This window comes from Oncorhynchus masou, chromosome 1 (genome assembly GCF_036934945.1).
Source record: "Oncorhynchus masou masou isolate Uvic2021 chromosome 1, UVic_Omas_1.1, whole genome shotgun sequence".
Classification (NCBI taxonomy): Eukaryota; Metazoa; Chordata; class Actinopteri; order Salmoniformes; family Salmonidae; genus Oncorhynchus; species Oncorhynchus masou.
Window position 1 is genome coordinate 4,000,103 of NC_088212.1, and position 20,179 is coordinate 4,020,281.

A 20,179-nucleotide genomic window follows, 5' to 3' on the forward strand; every position below is an offset into this window, starting at 1 on the left:
GAGGACTCTTATTAAAAGATTAACACCTTCCATCCGCAGTTGATGGAAAAAATATCAGTTATCACCAAGTCATTTGAAGTTTGGGGAATTGGCGGTCTGCACACTTGATAGACGTGTCTGTTATATGTGAATGAAATATGGATACATATATATTGATATTAGCCGAGCAATACTTTACAATTAGACTACTGCTGATGTTACTACGATTATAATTACACCTAGTGTTAGTAGAGAGAGTTTTAGTAGGCTATTATAAATAATGTATGGCTGCCTAATGGGCCGATAGTTGTATTTAGTCTATAGCCATAACCGCTCATATAAGGAGCAATATCATTATAATCGCTATGTCACACCTATCAATAAATGAAATCAAATAAAAAAAATCAACGAATTAAATGTAGCCTATTTAAATGATTAAGAGGTCATATTGAAATAAACAGTTAATTAATAAAGATTAAGATTAATAAACATGATAGATTATTTTAAGATTTTGATATTTCGTTTTTCTTTTTTTAATGAATTTATTTACCACCTCAATGTATCCACGTCCAATTGATCCTCTGCTATTCATTTTTAAATTTGCACCACAGCAATTAAGCAAGTGTACTATTAATCTGCTATAAAGTGTACTTTTACCGAACTGCTGTGATCAGACAGAGAAAGTTGAGACTAATCACCTGATTTAGCACTGAAAGAAGTTTACGTGTAATGTTAAAATCCCCCCCCCCTTTTCCCTCACCCCCTCCCCTACGGACCAGAAGACCGCCTACCACAGATAGACGACCCGAGACCCCTTATAGATTTAAAAAGAGACGCTGCATTCTCAGACTGACATTCATTCAGCACTCACTGACACCTTTTCAACAGATTTACTCTGTTCGCTTAGCTGCTGGTGTCAATACCCGATACCTTGTTCACTTCGTCTCTAGCACCATGCTCAGGATGCTACAGAAACTCCGTCTCCAGCCAGGGATGAGTCTATTATTGATATGGCTCTGTCATTTCATGGAAGATCAAAAAGTACAAGGTATGTTATTTATTTTCCAAATCTTTCGATAAAAATAGTTTGTATTATTTTTTTTTATTTTTTTTTACGTGTTTTTACCAGTGTAGCCTGTTCTGTCTGCGTCCTGGTGTAAATTGAAACGTTGGCAGAGTTCAACACTTTTCAAAGGGACATTTCAACATTCTTTCCATTTGGTTTGAAGTTGCCTACTATTAGACAGAGCGTGTCGAAAACGACTGCCAACCAAACAGGTGCCAGAAGGTTTAAAAGTGAAATGATTGTTATAGTTTTGTAACCCATACAATTGAGCCACATGAAATTATTTTTTTGTTGTTTTTTGTTTGTTGATTAATTTCATGACAAATATTTTTTGGTGTTGAAGGTCTCAATATAACATTCCGTGAAACGAACATTGTAGTCATTTATAAAATACTTTGAAAATGTAACAGTATAACTGAGTGTCATAGCGGTGCGCCTTGTATAATAACATTTACCTCAAACTGAGATCGAGTTGGAGTGCAAGTCAGAGATTTAGTGGTTTGAAATTTGTGACCGCATATTATTGTGACGTATAAGAATGTAATGTATCTAAACATATTGCTAAACGTTTACTTGTATATCTGCAAGGACAGGATTTACGATATGTTTGCCAAATGGAGATGTTTTTTTTTTTTTTTGCATTTGTTACATTGATAAGAATCAAATACAGTTGGTGCTGATAACGATACATATAGTTGACCTCATACAACAGAAACGGTCCCCTTTCTGCCATCGACATAAATATCAACAACGTTGCCTGCGATTTAAGTGCATCCTTAAAAAAAGTTCTAAATCACTTGTCACCTATTAGTGTCTTTATGTGCATTTTGGCAAAGTCTTGTTATGGTAGCTATTCTTTATAAATACTTCTATGATCGACGTGTCTCACGGGTGCTGTGAGACCAAGGATGCTCATAGATATTTGGAACAAAAGTGTATACAACTACGGTATTCGCAAAGATCAGGGTTTTTTTTACTGTTCGAGCGTTGATAAATCAAGAATTTCAAGAATACAGTTATGTTCTGGACGAGGCCAAGAGGAAGCAATTCGATGACTGTTATAACTTGTGACATTTTGTGATAGGCAATAGAACAAGATTGTTCAACTGTTTGCTCTGTGAACATAGAGAACTCAACACTATATATAAAAATCAATAGAACATCTCAGTGAAAGGTCAGTATTTTCTTCAATGCTGTATCCTACTGGCCAGCTGTCGGCGTTGAACATTTATTGGTGACTGAATAAGAAAGTGTTAAAACTGTTGCATGATATTGGAGGGAAAAAAAACGGAGACAGCGAGAGTGTGACTGACGTGTTGCGTCTGGAGCAGGTTAGTCAGCAAGCCGCATAGCTTCAGACTTTAAAAAGACTGGGCTCATTTGTGTTTGTTTCCAGCTGGTAACTGCTGGTTACAGCAGGGGAAGAACGGGAGGTGTCAGGTGCTCTACGTACCGGGGATGAGCCGAGAGGAATGCTGTAGAAGCGGGAGGCTGGGAACGTCATGGACCGAGGAGGATGTACCCAACAGCACCTTGTTCCGGTGGATGATCTTTAACGGCGGAGCCCCAAACTGCATACCCTGCAAGGGTACAGGATGTTTATATGATATGGCTCACATAATATGGCTCATAATAATATTTCACATCGTCGTTTTAGAGTGAAAGCATGTCCGATGAAATCATGTTTAACTTCGTTTAAATGTAAGTGAATCTAAATTAGACACATTTTCTCGTTAATAAACCTAATTGCATCTTAGCAATGTCTGTTCTCCATTTATTTAATATAATTGAAGAACATCGACATTTATTCCACTCCAGAAACGTGCGACAACGTGGACTGTGGACCCGGAAAGAGATGCAAGATTAACAGGAGAAGCAAGCCGCGCTGCGTCTGCGCGCCAGACTGCTCCAATGTCACTTGGAAAGGACCTGTCTGCGGATCGGATGGAAAGACATACAAAGACGAGTGCGCGTTGCTCAAGTCCAAATGTAAAGTCCATCTGGACCTGGAAGTGCAGTACCAGGGCAAATGCAAGAGTAAGTAAACCAGCAGTAAGCGTAACAGAACACAGCCGTATTATTCATATAGAACAATAAATTGGATTCATTCTGGTGTTGGATAAAGGGCAAGCAAACACGGCGCATTACAAAATTGGATCCGCTCATAAGTAATTAAAACACGCTCCATTGCTGTGTTTTACCTTTATTTAACTAGGCAGGTCAGTTCAGAACAAATTCTTATTTTCAAGGAATATTGAGTTGTTCATGGGGTGGGTTGTTCTGTCTTGTTTACACCTTGTCAGCTCGGGGATTTGAACTTGCAACCTTTACGATTTACTAGCCCAAAGCTCTAACCACTAGGCTACCCTATTTGATTGACAGCAGGTATCTACTAGACATCTGAGTATAGATATGGTTAGTTTCTAACTCTGCAGATATTAAGCATTGCATTCATTTGACAACTTCTTGTTCTGACAGAGACCTGCCGTGACGTTTTATGCCCAGGAAGCTCCACGTGCGTCGTGGACCAGACAAATAACGCATATTGTGTGATGTGTAATCGGATCTGCCCTGAACAGAGGTCACCAGATCAGTTCCTGTGTGGCAACGACGGGATCATCTATGCCAGTGCATGCCATCTGAGGAGGGCGACATGTCTCCTGGGCAGATCCATAGGAGTAGCATATCAGGGGAAATGCATCAGTAAGTATTGTCTCCTGGGCAGATCCATAGGAGTAGCATATCAGGGGAAATGCATCAGTAAGTATTGTCTCGTGGGACCGACGGTCAGTATTGTCTCATGGGAACATCAGTCAGTATTGTCTCCTGGGCACATCAGTCAGTATTGTCTCCTGGGCACATCAGTCAGTATTGTCTCCTTGGAACATCAGTCAGTATTGACTCCTTGGAACATCAGTCAGTATTGTCTCCTGGGCACATCAGTCAGTATTGTCTCCTGGGCACATCAGTCAGTATTGTCTCCTTGGAACATCGGTCAGTATTGTCTCCTTGGAACATCAGTCAGTATTGTCTCCTGGGCACATCAGTCAGTATTGTCTCCTAGGAACATCAGTCAGTATTGTCTCCTAGGAAAGACAGTCAGTATTGTCTCCTGGGAACATCAGTCAGTATTGTCTCCTAGGAACATCAGTCAGTATTGCTCCTAGGAAAGACAGTCAGTATTGTCTCCTTGGAAAGACAGTCAGTATTGTCTCCTTGGAACATCAGTCAGTATTGTCTCCTGGGCACATCAGTCAGTATTGTCTCCTAGGAACATCAGTCAGTATTGTCTCCTAGGAAAGACAGTCAGTATTGTCTCCTTGGAACATCAGTCAGTATTGTCTCCTGGGAACATCAGTCAGTATTGTCTCCTTGGAACATCGGTCAGTATTGTCTCCTAGGAACATCAGTCAGTATTGTCTCCTAGGAAAGATAGTCAGTATTGTCTCCTTGGAACATCAGTCAGTATTGTCTCCTGGGCACATCAGTCAGTATTGTCTCCTAGGAACATCAGTCAGTATTGTCTCCTAGGAAAGACAGTCAGTATTGTCTCCTGGGAACATCAGTCAGTATTGTCTCCTAGGAACATCAGTCAGTATTGCTCCTAGGAAAGACAGTCAGTATTGTCTCCTTGGAAAGACAGTCAGTATTGTCTCCTTGGAACATCAGTCAGTATTGTCTCCTGGGCACATCAGTCAGTATTGTCTCCTAGGAACATCAGTCAGTATTGTCTCCTAGGAAAGACAGTCAGTATTGTCTCCTTGGAACATCAGTCAGTATTGTCTCCTGGGAACATCAGTCAGTATTGTCTCCTTGGAACATCGGTCAGTATTGTCTCCTAGGAACATCAGTCAGTATTGTCTCCTAGGAAAGATAGTCAGTATTGTCTCCTTGGAACATCAGTCAGTATTGTCTCCTGGGCACATCAGTCAGTATTGTCTCCTAGGAACATCAGTCAGTATTGTCTCCTAGGAAAGACAGTCAGTATTGTCTCCTGGGAACATCAGTCAGTATTGTCTCCTAGGAACATCAGTCAGTATTGCTCCTAGGAAAGACAGTCAGTATTGTCTCCTTGGAACATCAGTCAGTATTGTCTCCTGGGCACATCAGTCAGTATTGTCTCCTAGGAACATCAGTCAGTATTGTCTCCTAGGAAAGACAGTCAGTATTGTCTCCTGGGAACATCAGTCAGTATTGTCTCCTAGGAACATCAGTCAGTATTGCTCCTAGGAAAGACAGTCAGTATTGTCTCCTGGGAACATCAGTCAGTATTGTCTCCTAGGAAAGACAGTCAGTATTGTCTCCTTGGAACATCAGTCAGTATTGTCTCCTGGGAACATCAGTCAGTATTGTCTCCTAGGAACATCAGTCAGTATTGTCTCCTAGGAAAGACAGTCAGTATTGTCTCCTGGGAACATCAGTCAGTATTGTCTCCTTGGAACATCAGTCAGTATTGTCTCCTTGGAACATCAGTCAGTATTGGCTCCTTGGAACATCAGTCAGTATTGTCTCCTGGGAACATCAGTCAGTATTGTCTCCTGGGAACATCAGTCAGTATTGTCTCCTTGGAACATCAGTCAGTATTGTGTCCTGGTAACATCAGTCAGTATTGACTCCTAGGAACATCAGTCAGTATTGTCTCCTTGGAACATCAGTCAGTATTGTCTCCTGGGAACATCAGTCAGTATTGTGTCCTGGTAACATCAGTCAGTATTGACTCCTAGGAACATCAGTCAGTATTGTCTCCTAGGAAAGACAGTCAGTATTGTCTCCTTGGAACATCAGTCAGTATTGTCTCCTGGGCACATCAGTCAGTATTGTCTCCTGGGAACATCGGTCAGTATTGTCTCCTGGGAACATCGGTCAGTATTGTCTCCTTGGAACATCAGTCAGTATTGTCTCCTGGGCACATCGGTCAGTATTGTCTCCTTGGAACATCGGTCAGTATTGTCTCCTTGGAACATCAGTCAGTATTGTCTCCTTGGAACATCGGTCAGTATTGTCTCCTTGGAACATCAGTCAGTATTGTCTCCTTGGAACATCAGTCAGTATTGTCTCCTTGGAACATCAGTCAGTATTGTCTCCTTGGAACATCAGTCAGTATTGTCTCCTAGGAACATCAGTCAGTATGCCTAAACATCAAATCAAAGTGTATTTGTTGTGTGCGTTGAATACAACAGGTGTAGACCTTACAGTGAAATGCTTACTTACAGGAGACCGCATAGTGGGTCTGTCCAAAAACAACCCCCTAGCCCCTACCCCTAGACACTACCCCCTGGACACTACCCCCTAGACATTACCCCCTAGACACTACCCCCTGGACATTACTCCCTGAACATTACCCCCTGGACACTACCCCGTAGACATTACCCCCTAGACACTACCCACTAGACATTACCCACTAGACATTACCCCCTGGACACTACCCCCTGGACACTACCCCCTAGACACTACCCCCTGGACACTGCCCCCTGGACATTGCCCCCTAGACACTACCCCCTGGACACTACCCCCTGGACACTACCCCCTAGACACTAACCCCTAGACACTACCCCCTAGACACTACCCCCTGGACACTACCCCCTCGACATTACCCCCTCGACACTACCCCCTGGACATTTCCCCCTGAACATTACCCCCTGGACACTACCCCCTGGACACTACCCCCTGGACACTACCCCCTAGACACTACCCTTTAGAACCTACCCCCTGGACACTACCCCCTAGACATTACCCCCTAGATACTACCCTTTAGACACTACCCTATAGCCACTACCCCCTAGACACTTAACCATATGGCTTAAACCTGTCCAAACCTCTAAACACTAACTTTACAGTGGCAGCCCAATCCTGATATTTGACCTAATTATTGGTTGTTCTGATTGTTCTGTGTTTGATGTGTTTTCCTCAGAGTTCTAGAGGGGGTTCGGGGTCTTTCTGTCAAATGTACTTAATTCCATGTGTATAATTGGACAAATACAGTGATCTTAAACGATATTGTCTGAATGTAGGCTGTACATAATAGGCTGCTTCTGTGTCCACTCTGTCAACATTCCAGTACTTTTTGTGTCCACTCTGCCAACATTCCACTATTTTTTGTGTCCACTCTGCCAACATTCCGCTACTTTTTGTGTCCACTCTATCAACATTCCACTACTTTTTGTGTCCACTCTGCCAACATTCCACTATTTTTTGTGTCCACTCTGCCAACATTCCGCTACTTTTTGTGTCCACTCTGCCAACATTCCACTACTTTTTGTGTCTTCTGCCAACATTCCACTACTTTTTGTGTCCACTCTGCCAACATTCCACTACTTTTTGTGTCCACTCTGCCAACATTCCACTACTTTTTGTGTCCACTCTATCAACATTCCACTACTTTTTGTGTCCACTCTGCCAACATTCCACTACTTTTTGTGTCCACTCTGCCAACATTCCACTACTTTTTGTGTCCACTCTGCCAACATTCCACTACTTTTGTGTCCACTCTGCCAACATTCCACTACTTTTTGTGTCCTCTGCCAACATTCCACTACTTTTTGTGTCCACTCTATCAACATTCCACTACTTTTTGTGTCCACTCTATCAACATTCCACTACTTTATGTGTCCACTCTGCCAACATTCCACTACTTTTTTGTCCTCTGCCAACATTCCACTACTTTATGTGTCCACTCTGCCAACATTCCACTACTTTTTGTGTCCACTCTATCAACATTCCACTACTTTTTGTGTCCACTCTGCCAACATTCCACTACTTTTTGTGTCCACTCTGTCAACATTCCACTACTTTTTTTGTCCACTCTGTCAACATTCCACTACTTTTGTGTCCACTCTGCCAACATTCCACTACTTTTTGTGTCCACTCTGCCAACATTCCACTACTTTTTGTGTCTACTCTGTCAACATTCCACTACTTTTTGTGTCCACTCTGCCAACATTCCACTACTTTTTGTGTCCACTCTGCCAACATTCCACTACTTTTTGTGTCCACTCTGCCAACATTCCACTACTTTTTGTGTCCACTCTGCCAACATTCCACTACTTTTTGTGTCCACTCTGCCAACATTGCACTACTTTATGTGTCCACTCTGCCAACATTCCACTACTTTATGTGTCCACTCTGCCAACATTCCACTACTTTTTGTGTCCACTCTATCAACATTCCACTACTTTTTGTGTCCACTCTGCCAACATTCCACTACTTTTTGTGTCCACTCTGTCAACATTCCACTACTTTTTGTGTCCACTCTGTCAACATTCCACTACTTTTGTGTCCACTCTGCCAACATTCCACTACTTTATGTGTCCTCTGTCAACATTCCACTACTTTTTGTGTCTACTCTGTCAACATTCCACTACTTTTTGTGTCCACTCTGTCAACATTCCACTACTTTATGTGTCCTCTGCCAACATTCCACTACTTTTTGTGTCCACTCTGCCAACATTCCACTACTTTTTGTGTCCACTCTGCCAACATTCCACTACTTTATGTGTCCTCTGCCAACATTCCACTACTTTTTCTGTCCACTCTGCCAACATTCCACTACTTTGTGTCCTCTGTCAACATCCCACTACTTTATGTGTCCACTCTGCCAACATTCCACTACTTTATGTGTCCACTCTGCCAACATTCCAGTACTTTATGTGTCCACTCTGCCAACATTCCACTACTTTATGTGTCCTCTGCCAACATTCCACTACTTTTTCTGTCCACTCTGCCAACATTCCAGTACTTTATGTGTCCTCTGCCAACATTCCACTACTTTTTCTGTCCACTCTGCCAACATTCCACTACTTTGTGTCCTCTGTCAACATCCCACTACTTTATGTGTCCTCTGCCAACATTCCACTACTTTATGTGTCCTCTGCCAACATTCCACTACTTTGTGTCCTCTGTCAACATCCCACTACTTTATGTGTCCACTCTGCCAACATTCCACTACTTTATGTGTCCACTCTGTCAACATTCCACTACTTTTTGTGTCCTCTGCCAACATTCCACTACTTTGTGTGTCCACTCTGCCAACATTCCACTGCTTTATGTGTCCACTCTGCCAACATTCCACTACTTTTTGTGTCCTCTGCCAACATTCCACTACTTTATGTGTCCACTCTGTCAACATTCCACTACTTTATGTGTCCATTCTGTCAACATTCCACTGCTTTATGTGTCCTCTGTCAACATTCCACTACTTTATGTGTCCACTCTGTCAACATTCCACTACTTTATGTGTCCATTCTGTCAACATTCCACTACTTTATGTGTCCACTCTGTCAACATTCCACTACTTTATGTGTCCACTCTGCCAACATTCCACTGCTTTATGTGTCCACTCTGCCAACATTCCACTACTTTATGTGTCCACTCTGTCAACATTCCACTACTTTATGTGTCCATTCTGTCAACATTCCACTACTTTATGTGTCCTCTCTGCCAATATTCCACTACTTTTTATGTCCGCTCTGCCAACATTCCACATAAATTGAGGTTCTCAGAGCAAAGATTCTCCATTTGCTTTGGAGGTTAATTTCAGTATACAAGGCTGGTACTACTTTGTAGTTGCTGCTGTTTAGAAGTTGGCAACATCATCCACACCACAGCCAGAGTGTTTTCCTGGGAAGCGTTTCACTCCCTACTACATGGATACTTGAAACATAGGACATGACTCATTAACCACTACAGTTTCATGGTGATATGCCAAGCAGCACCAACGAGGCGTCAGTCTGATCATTTCTGTCTTTCTTCTCCTCTCCTCCCTCTGGCTCCAGAGGCCAAGTCGTGCGAGGACATCCAGTGCAGTGTGGGGAAGAAGTGTCTGTGGGACGCCAGGATGAGTCGAGGCCGCTGCTCCCTCTGTGAGGAGCCGTGTCCAGAGAGCCGGATGGACGAGGCGGTGTGCGCCAGCGACAACACCACCTACCCCTCAGAGTGTGTTATGAAGCAGACCTCCTGCTCTCTGGGAACGCTCCTGGAGGTTAAGCATTCAGGATCTTGCAACTGTAAGTAATCACCACCGAGCGAGACAATTCCATGTTCTTTCCCAACAACAATCTCACCCTGACACCAATCCCTCCCCCACTCTGACACCAATCCTTCCCTCACACCAATCCCTCCCCCCACCTCTGACACCAATCCCTCCCTGACACCATTCCCTCCCCCCACTCTGACACCAATCCCTCCTGACACCAATCCCTCCCCCCACCTCTGACACCAATCCCTCCATGGCAACAATCCCCTCCTGACATCAATCCGAGCTGACACCAATCGCTCCCTGACACTAATCCCTCTGTGGCACCAATCCCCTCCTGACATCAAGCCTAGCTGACACCAATCCTCTCCTGAAACCAATCTCTCCCTGACCCCAATCCCCTCCTGACACCAATCCCCCCGACACCAATCCCCCCTGACACCAATCCCCCCTGACACCAATCCCTCCCCCTGACCCCAACCCCCCCCCCCGACACCAATCCCCCCTGACACCAATCCCTCCCCCTAGCTGACACCAATCCCTCCCTGACCCCAATCCCCCCCCCATTCCTGGCATCAATCCTAGCTGACACCAATCCCTCCCTGACCCCAATCCACCCCCCATTCCTGGCATCAATCCTAGCTGACACCAATCCCTCCCTGACCCCAATCCCCCCCCATTCCTGGCATCAATCCTAGCTGACACCAATCTCTCCCTGACACCAATCCCTCCCCCCATCTCTGACACCAATCCTGCCCCTGACACCAATCCACACCATGACACCAATCCCCCCTGACACCAATCCTTCCCCCACTGACACCAATCCCTCTCTGACACCAATCTCCCCCATGACACCAATCCTCGCTGACACCAAGTCATCTCTGACACCAAGTCACCCCTGAATCCTGACTCTTCTTGTGCCCCCTCCCCTCTAACCCCCCACCTCCCTGCCCACCCACCCGGCACAGCTCACCTTACACATCTGAAAACCTGCATGAATTTGTCTGTGTTGCTGGCTTCTTTAACTTTCAGCATTTTTTTCAGCCCCAAAAAATAATAATAAACAAAAAAGTGAATAAACAAAATATATCAATAGGTAAAGATAGTTCAAAAGAAAACTATTTCTTGGAAGTTGTTGAGATTATATACTAACGTCATTACACTAACAAGCATTGATGGAGACTAACATTTGCAATTAAAACAATCATTGTATTTGAAGTCTAGATGAGTTAGTGGTCATAAACATCCCATAGTGATCTGCTGTACTCAAGCAGGTTACCTTAGAGTAACTGTCCTGTGAAAACCTCACTTTTAAAAGTTAAAATTCTGTTAACTCATACCAAAATAATGTTGTTAACTCATCCTACACGCTTATTTTCCCAAGGCATAAATTTGAGATAAAACACTTTTTTTAAATGCCACCTAAAACTTGTATCAAACTGACTGTTTTAAAATGGCTTTCTATTTCCTCACAGAGTGTGATGTCATACTACTGAGGAAGATGAGCTGGCCAATCAGCTGTCTACTCGCATTTAATTTTTTTAATGACCAGTATACGCCCACAACATTCTGTTGTTGGGGTACGCCCCGCAACATTCTGTTGTTGGGGTACGCCCCGTAACATTCTGTTTTTGGGGTACGCCCCGCAACATTCTGTTTTTGGGGTACGCCCCGCAACATTCTGTTGTTGGGGTACTTCCCGCAACATTCTGTTGTTGGGGTACGCCCCGCAACATTCTGTTGTTGGGGTACTTCCCGCAACATTCTGTTTTTGGGGTACTTCCCGCAACATTCTGTTGTTGGGGTACGCCCCGCAACATTCTGTTGTTGGGGTACTTCCCGCAACATTCTGTTGTTGGGGTACGCCCCGCAACATTCTGTTGTTGGGGTACGCCCCGTAACATTCTGTTTTTGGGGTACACCCCGCAACATTCTGTTGTTGGGGTACGCCCCGTAACATTCTGTTTTTGGGGTACGCCCCGTAACATTCTGTTTTTGGGGTACTTCCCGCAACATTCTGTTGTTGGGGTACTTCCCGCAACATTCTGTTTTTGGGGTACTTCCCGCAACATTCTGTTGTTGGGGTACGCCCCGCAACATTCTGTTGTTGGGGTACGCCCCGTAACATTCTGTTTTTGGGGTACGCCCCGTAACATTCTGTTTTTGGGGTACGCCCCGCAACATTCTGTTTTTGGGGTACGCCCCGCAACATTCTGTTGTTGGGGTACTTCCCGCAACATTCTGTTGTTGGGGTACTTCCCGCAACATTCTGTTTTTGGGGTACTTCCCGCAACATTCTGTTGTTGGGGTACTTCCCGCAACATTCTGTTGTTGGGGTACTTCCCGCAACATTCTGTTGTTGGGGTACGCCCCGCAACATTCTGTTGTTGGGGTACTTCCCGCAACATTCTGTTGTTGGGGTACTTCCCGCAACATTCTGTTGTTGGGGTACTTCCCGCAACATTCTGTTTTTGGGGTACGCCCCGCAACATTCTGTTGTTGGGGTACGCCCCGCAACATTCTGTTGTTGGGGTACTTCCCGCAACATTCTGTTGTTGGGGTACTTCCCGCAACATTCTGTTGTTGGGGTACGCCCGCAACATTCTGTTTTTGGGGTACGCCCCGCAACATTCTGTTTTTGGGGTACGCCCCGCAACATTCTGTTGTTGTGGTACGCCCCGCAACATTCTGTTGTTGTGGTACGCCCCGCAACATTCTGTTTTTGGGGTACGCCCCGCAACATTCTGTTGTTGTGGTACGCCCCGCAACATTCTGTTTTTGGGGTACGCCCCGCAACATTCTGTTGTTGGGGTACTTCCCGCAACATTCTGTTGTTGGGGTACTTCCCGCAACATTCTGTTTTTGGGGTACGCCCCGCAGCATTCTGTTGTTGGGGTACTTCCCGCAACATTCTGTTGTTGGGGTACTTCCGCAACATTCTGTTTTTAAGTCCCCACTTCCCGCAGCATTCTGTTGTTGGGGTACGCCCCGCAACATTCTGTTGTTGGGGTACTTCCCGCAACATTCTGTTTTTGGGGTACGCCCCGCAACATTCTGTTTTTGGGGTACGCCCCGCAACATTCTGTTGTTGGGGTACTTCCCGCAACATTCTGTTGTTGGGGTACTTCCCGCAACATTCTGTTTTTGGGGTACGCCCCGCAGCATTCTGTTGTTGGGGTACTTCCCGCAACATTCTGTTGTTGGGGTACTTCCCGCAGCATTCTGTTGTTGGGGTACGCCCCGCAACATTCTGTTGTTGGGGTACTTCCCGCAACATTCTGTTTTTGGGGTACGCCCCGCAACATTCTGTTTTTGGGGTACGCCCCGCAACATTCTGTTGTTGGGGTACTTCCCGCAACATTCTGTTGTTGGGGTACTTCCCGCAACATTCTGTTGTTGTGGTACGCCCCGCAACATTCTGTTGTTGAGGTACTTCCCGCAACATTCTGTTTTTGGGGTACGCCCCGCAACATTCTGTTTTTGGGGTACGCCCCGCAACATTCTGTTGTTGGGGTACTTCCCGCAACATTCTGTTGTTGGGGTACTTCCCGCAACATTCTGTTTTTGGGGTACGCCCCGCAGCATTCTGTTGTTGGGGTACTTCCCGCAACATTCTGTTTTTGGGGTACGCCCCGCAACATTCTGTTGTTGGGGTACTTCCCGCAACATTCTGTTGTTGGGGTACGCCCCGCAGCATTCTGTTGTTGGGGTACGCCCCGCAGCATTCTGTTGTTGAGGTACGCCCCGCAACATTCTGTTGTTGGGGTACGCCCCGCAACATTCTGTTGTTGGGGTACGCCCCGCAACATTCTGTAGTTGGGGTACGCCCCGCAACATTCTGTTTTTGGGGTACGCCCGCAACATTCTGTTGTTGGGGTACGCCCCGCAACATTCTGTTGTTGGGGTACTTCCCGCAACATTCTGTTGTTGGGGTACGTCCCGCAACATTCTGTTGTTGGGGTACGCCCTGCAACATTCGTCCATACTTTCTGTTGGTGTAACATTCTGTTGTTGGGGTACTTCCCGCAACATTCTGTTGTTGCGGTACGCCCGCAACATTCTGTTGTTGGGGTACTTCCCGCAACATTCTGTTGTTGGTGTACTTCCCGCAACATTCTGTTGTTGGGGTACTTCCCGCAACATTCTGTTGTTGGGGTACGTCCCGCAACATTCTGTTGTTGGGGTACTTCCCGCAACATTCTGTTGTTGGTGTACTTCCCGCAACATTCTGTTGTTGGGGTACTTCCCGCAACATTCTGTTGTTGTGGTACGCCCCGCAACATTCTGTTGTTGGGGTACTTCCCGCAACATTCTGTTGTTGGTGTACTTCCCGCAACATTCTGTTGTTGGTGTACTTCCCGCAACATTCTGTTGTTGTGGTACGCCCTGCAACATTCGTCCCGCAACTTTCCAACACAGAACAAGCTATTTTTTAACATACTTATTTTTTTGGAAGTAAAATGACGGAATTAAATCTTTAAACACTGGACAGTTACTTTTTAATTTTGATGCAGTTTTTTTCTCAATATTATAGTTTTTATTTAAAAAAATATTTTTCTAGACAGCCACATAGGGGTCATATCTTTTACATCTTGTAAATTCCATGGTCACTTTGCTAATTATATATTAATCAGGTATTTACATTTTTCTTTTGGCTATTTGGCTGTAATCAATCAGTAATTAAAAATGCACTGTATTGGCACACACCACTCTGCTATACCATGTAATATAGAGTCAGAATGAAAACACACACCACTCTGCTATAACATGTAATATAGAGTCAGAATGACAACACACACCACTCTGCTATAACATGTAATATAGAGTCAGAATGACAACACACACCACTCTGCTATAACATGTAATATAGAGTCAGAATGAAAACACACACTGCTCTGCTATAACATGTAATATAGAGTCAGAATGAAAACACACACTGCTCTGCTATACCATGTAATATAGAGTCAGAATTAAAACACACACCGCTCTGCTATACCATGTAATATAGAGTCAGAATGACAACACACACCACTCTGCTATAACATGTAATATAGAGTCAGAATGAAAACACACACCACTCTGCTATAACATGTAATATAGAGTCAGAATGACAACACACACCACTCTGCTATAACATGTAATATAGAGTCAGAATGAAAACACACACTGCTCTGCTATACCATGTAATATAGAGTCAGAATGAAAACACACACCACTCTGCTATAACATGTAATATAGAGTCAGAATGACAACACACACCACTCTGCTATAACATGTAATATAGAGTCAGATTGACAACACACACCACTCTGCTATAACATGTAATATAGAGTCAGAATGAAAACACACACTGCTCTGCTATAACATGTAATATAGAGTCAGAATGAAAACACACACTGCTCTGCTATAACATGTAATATAGAGTCAGAATGAAAACACACACTGCTCTGCTATACCATGTAATATAGAGTCAGAATGAAAACACACACCACTCTGCTATAACATGTAATATAGAGTCAGAATGAAAACACACACTGCTCTGCTATACCATGTAATATAGAGTCAGAATGACAACACACACCACTCTGCTATAACATGTAATATAGAGTCAGAATGACAACGGTTGCATAGTCATATATGTGCATAAGGTATTTGCGACGTTGGTGCCATTATAGCTAAGATTATTTAAGGTGAACCTTAACATGTAGACTGCTTATTTCCACCAGTACTTTGAGCCATTCCTCCTTAAATAAAGTACTCACTAAACTGAGGCTATCTGCCATAAAATAGCCGTGTTACATGCCAAGTCACTATATGTCAAAGATGGTTGAATTTAATTTTCATCATGATGAATAAGTCTGGATATCCTCCACTACACTATGATATGATCTGACTGACCTCCTAAATATAAAAGTAACTTAAAGTACTTTATTTAATTAGGCAAGTCAGTTAAGGACAAATTTGTATTTTCAATGACGGCCTAGGAACGGTGGGTAACTGCCTGTTCAGGGGCAGAACGACAGATTTGTACCTTGTCAGCTCGGGGGTTTGAACTTACAACCTTCTGGTTAGTAGTCCAACACTCTAACCACTAGGCTACCCTGCTGCCCCAGTAAATCTCCAAAAAGGGGACCAATGTCATGATTACCTCATGGGGCAGTGGAAAGTGGCACTTTACAATTTGCAGATAATAAACAGAGGAAGCCAGTTTTGCGGTCAAATCCATTAAAATTCCAAATGTTGTTTTATCGAAAAGCATTGAAGGGAAATGTCTGTGTGCTTCCTGAATTGAAAGGAAATGGAAATGAACAATCTCTACTCATACTTCGCCTCAGTCTCTCTCTCTGTCTGCCAGTCGTCAATTAACATGTATACCATCTATATGCATTGACTTCTCTGTGTGCTAATTGTAGTGAATGTGTTGTTGCCTATCAAACACGAACATCCATTTGGATTGGATGATAAGGGACTGTCTGTCGCTTGTGTTGCTTTTTTATCCCCCCCCTCCTGCTTGGTAGCGGTCGTAGGTCAAACTGCTGCGACACATAGAGACTCTCCGCCCAATGGCAGCAACTGTACTGTGTCTGAGACAAACGGAGAAACATAAAGAAAAATGAGAACGAAACCAGCAAAACCCTACAACATAAACAAAAACACTTCTGTGTGTCTGACTGTCTGCTTCCAGGATTCTGCTGCCAAAAAAAAGACCTGATCCATTCAACCCCTCAGATCGCCCCCCTCCCCCCCCTCCCCATTCCCACCCTGCGTCACCCGCTGCTCTGCTGTCATAGCCCTGGCGTCCTAGACCTAGATTATGTAAACAATGTTTCATCATTATGGGATGGATGACTCAGTGCCAAGTCCCCTCTCTGCCCTGAAAAATAACAGCACCACGAGGCTATACTGGGGCTTCGTGGAGGGGGATATGGGGCTTTTGAGAACATTCAGATAAATACTCTTCTGCTACATTGCTGTTGTGGTCCTTATTTATACAACAGCTACCATATATTCTCCCATCTAGCCATTACAGAAGCCCCGGAGGAAGAGGAGGAGGAGGAGGAGGAGGAGGAGGAGGAGGAGGAGCAGGAAGATCAGGACTACACAATTTATATCCACCTGTCCTCCTTATTGGATGGATAGGCTGTCTATCATATCCACCTGTCCTCCTTATTGGATGGATAGGCTGTCTATCATATCCACCTGTCCTCCTTATTGGATGGATAGGCTGTCTATCATATCCACCTGTCCTCCTTATTGGATGAATAGGCTGTCTATCATATCCACCTGTCCTCCTTATTGGATGGATAGGCTGTCTATCATATCCACCTGTCCTCCTTATTGGATGGATAGGCTGTCTATCATATCCACCTGTCCTCCTTATTGGATGAATAGGCTGTCTATCATATCCACCTGTCCTCCTTATTGGATGGATAGGCTGTCTATCATATCCACCTGTCCTCCTTATTGGATGAATAGGCTGTCTATAATATCCACCTGTCCTCCTTTTTGGATGGATAGGCTGTCTATCATATCCACCTGTCCTCCTTATTGGATGGATAGGCTGTCTATCATATCCACCTGTCCTCCTTATTGGATGAATAGGCTGTCTATCATATCCACCTGTCCTCCTTATTGGATGGATAGGCTGTCTATCATATCCACCTGTCCTCCTTATTGGATGAATAGGCTGTCTATAATATCCACCTGTCCTCCTTTTTGGATGGATAGGCTGTCTATCATATCCACCTGTCCTCCTTATTGGATGGATAGGCTGTCTATCATATCCACCTGTCCTCCTTATTGGATGAATAGGCTGTCTATCATATCCACCTGTCCTCCTTATTGGATGGATATGCTGTCTATCATATCCACCTGTCCTCCTTATTGGATGGATAGGCTGTCTATCATATCCACCTGTCCTCCTTATTGGATGGATAGGCTGTCTATCATATCCACCTGTCCTCCTCATTGGTGGATAGTCTATCTTCCTTCCCTCCTTATTGGTTGGATAGACTGTCTATCTATCTGCCTGCCTGGTCTGCACTAGAAGGACAGTCCAAGGGCCTGGAACCATGTTCATACTGTACAGTCCACATGTGTATGCTTATATATTTTTTAAAGAGACAAAAGTATACATTTAGTTCAGTTCTAGATGTTTTATTTATACATTTGGTTTGTGTTTTTATAATTTATACAGTTAAACACTGTACTTACTATCTACCATGTTATTTCTATCACCAGTTTATTTTTTATTTTTTTATCATGGTTCTTTTTAGTTTTCATTATTTTTTATATTATGAAGAAATATATTTGTCCAAAGAGAAGCAGTGTTATTTATTAAGTATCCATCGTCTTTCTGTAAATGGCATCGTTTTTCCCTGAGCTGTAAAAAAAATAAAATAAAAAATAAATAAAATCTGCTTTATGTTCTCACTTTCACGTTAACTTTTATCACAGATGTTTATCATCCACACATTAACTCCATGTTTAACGTTCCTATGTGTTTATTTATGGGTTATCTATCTTATCTGTCAATCGTTTATATACAGAAATGTTTCTGCTTTCTTGTTCACACCTCGTTGTAACTGGCCAAAGGGAATTCTTGTCAATGGTTCTGCAGTGGAACGGTGCTTTTGTATGGTGCAATGTGGTTATAGCTGGTAAGCCCCTGGTCCCCAGATCTTTCGCCTTACTCCATTATTGTCAAGCTATTGTTTGGCATGACAAGTACATGAGTTGGCAAAAGAGCAGAAACCACCTGGCAATCAGGATATGGTGATACTAGTGAGGCTACTCCTCTACAAATGGTTTCCCAATGGAGTGTTTCACCCAGACGTCACTCAGTAGAGTAGTATTTTATATATTTTACATGTTAGAAAATATATGTTTTTTTGGGGGGGTAACACTTGATTTTGTCCGAAAATGTGCCGTGAACAAATGTTGTGTGCTGCCAATGTTTTGTTCCATATTACCCTTGCAGAGATCACCTGACTAGGATGCTACAGAGACGTTCTTATGTAGCATATCAAACATATCACTTTGCTTTCTTTTTCCACTGTCAATGCTGTTGTTGTTGTTTTCAGAATGCATTTTTTATTTTCAAACATCACAAGAGAAATACAATTAGACGTATATAGTTTTGTATTTTTTTTTAATGTAAATGTCATATGTACATACAAAGGGTGATGGTATTTGTACAGATATGAAAGAGTGAAACAATAAAATATAATGTTCCCATATGTTTGTATCTACTTATTACTGGAGTCTATATCAAGGGGTTTTGTGATGACAATCATTAGATATTTTACAACCAATGATACCAAAACAACTATGTCTTTTTCCAAATCGTTCCTCATATTAGATATTTACACTACCGTTCAACAGTTTGGGGTCACTACAAAATGTCCTTGCTTTTGAAAGAAAAGTTGGAAAAAATTGTCCATTAAAATAACATAATTGATCAGAAATACAGTGTAGACATTGTTAATGTTGTAAATGACTATTGTAGCTGGAAACAGCAGATTTTTTATGGAGTATCAACATAGGTGTACAGAGGCCCATTATCAGCAACCATCACTCCTGTGTTCCGATGGCACGTTGTGTTAGCTAATGCAGGTTTAGCATTTAAAAAGGCTAATTGAAATTATGTTAGCACAGCTGAAAACTGACGTTCTGATTAAAGAATAAATAAAACTGTCCTTCTTTAGACTTGTTGAGTATCTGGAGCATCAGCATTCGTGGGGTTTATTACAGGCTCAAAATGGCCAGAAACAAAGACATTTCTTCTGAAACTCATCAGTCTATTCTTGTTTTGTGAAATGAAGGCTATTCCATGCAAGAAATTGACAAGTAACTGAAGATCTCGTACAACGCTGTGTACTACTCCCTTCACAGAACAACACAAATTGCCTCTAACCAGAATAGAAAGAGGAGTGGGAGGCCCCGGTGCACAACTGAGCAAGAGGACAAGTACATTAGAGTGTCTAGTTTGAGAAACAGACGCCTCACAAGTCCTCAACTGGCAGCTTCATTAAATAGTACCCACAAAACACCAGTCTCAACGTCAACAGTGTAAAGGCGATTCCGGGATGCTGGCCTTCTAGGCAGAGTTCCTCTGTCCAGTGTCTGTGTTCTTTTGCCCATCTTAATCTTTTCTTTTCATT

General features: G+C 43.4%; 1 protein-coding gene across 2 annotated transcripts; it reads left to right on the forward strand.

Annotated features, from left to right (window-relative positions):
- The first annotated feature begins 828 nt into the window (after positions 1-828).
- Positions 829-19,246, forward strand: LOC135509228 (follistatin-A). Of its 2 annotated transcripts, XM_064929755.1 has the most exons (6): positions 829-1,027; positions 2,442-2,633; positions 2,864-3,082; positions 3,524-3,748; positions 9,817-10,047; positions 17,038-19,246. In XM_064929755.1, the coding sequence occupies exons 1-6, from the start codon at positions 934-936 to the stop codon at positions 17,154-17,156; spliced, it is 1,080 nt and encodes a 359-aa protein (XP_064785827.1). In that variant the 5' UTR covers positions 829-933; the 3' UTR covers positions 17,157-19,246. The 2 variants fall into 2 exon arrangements, 1 of the variants encoding a protein (XP_064785827.1); XR_010450917.1 differs by lacking the exons at positions 829-1,027; positions 2,442-2,633; positions 2,864-3,082; positions 3,524-3,748; positions 17,038-19,246 and adding an exon at positions 3,757-3,805 and having other exon boundaries at positions 9,817-9,900.
- Positions 19,247-20,179: the final 933 nt, after the last annotated feature.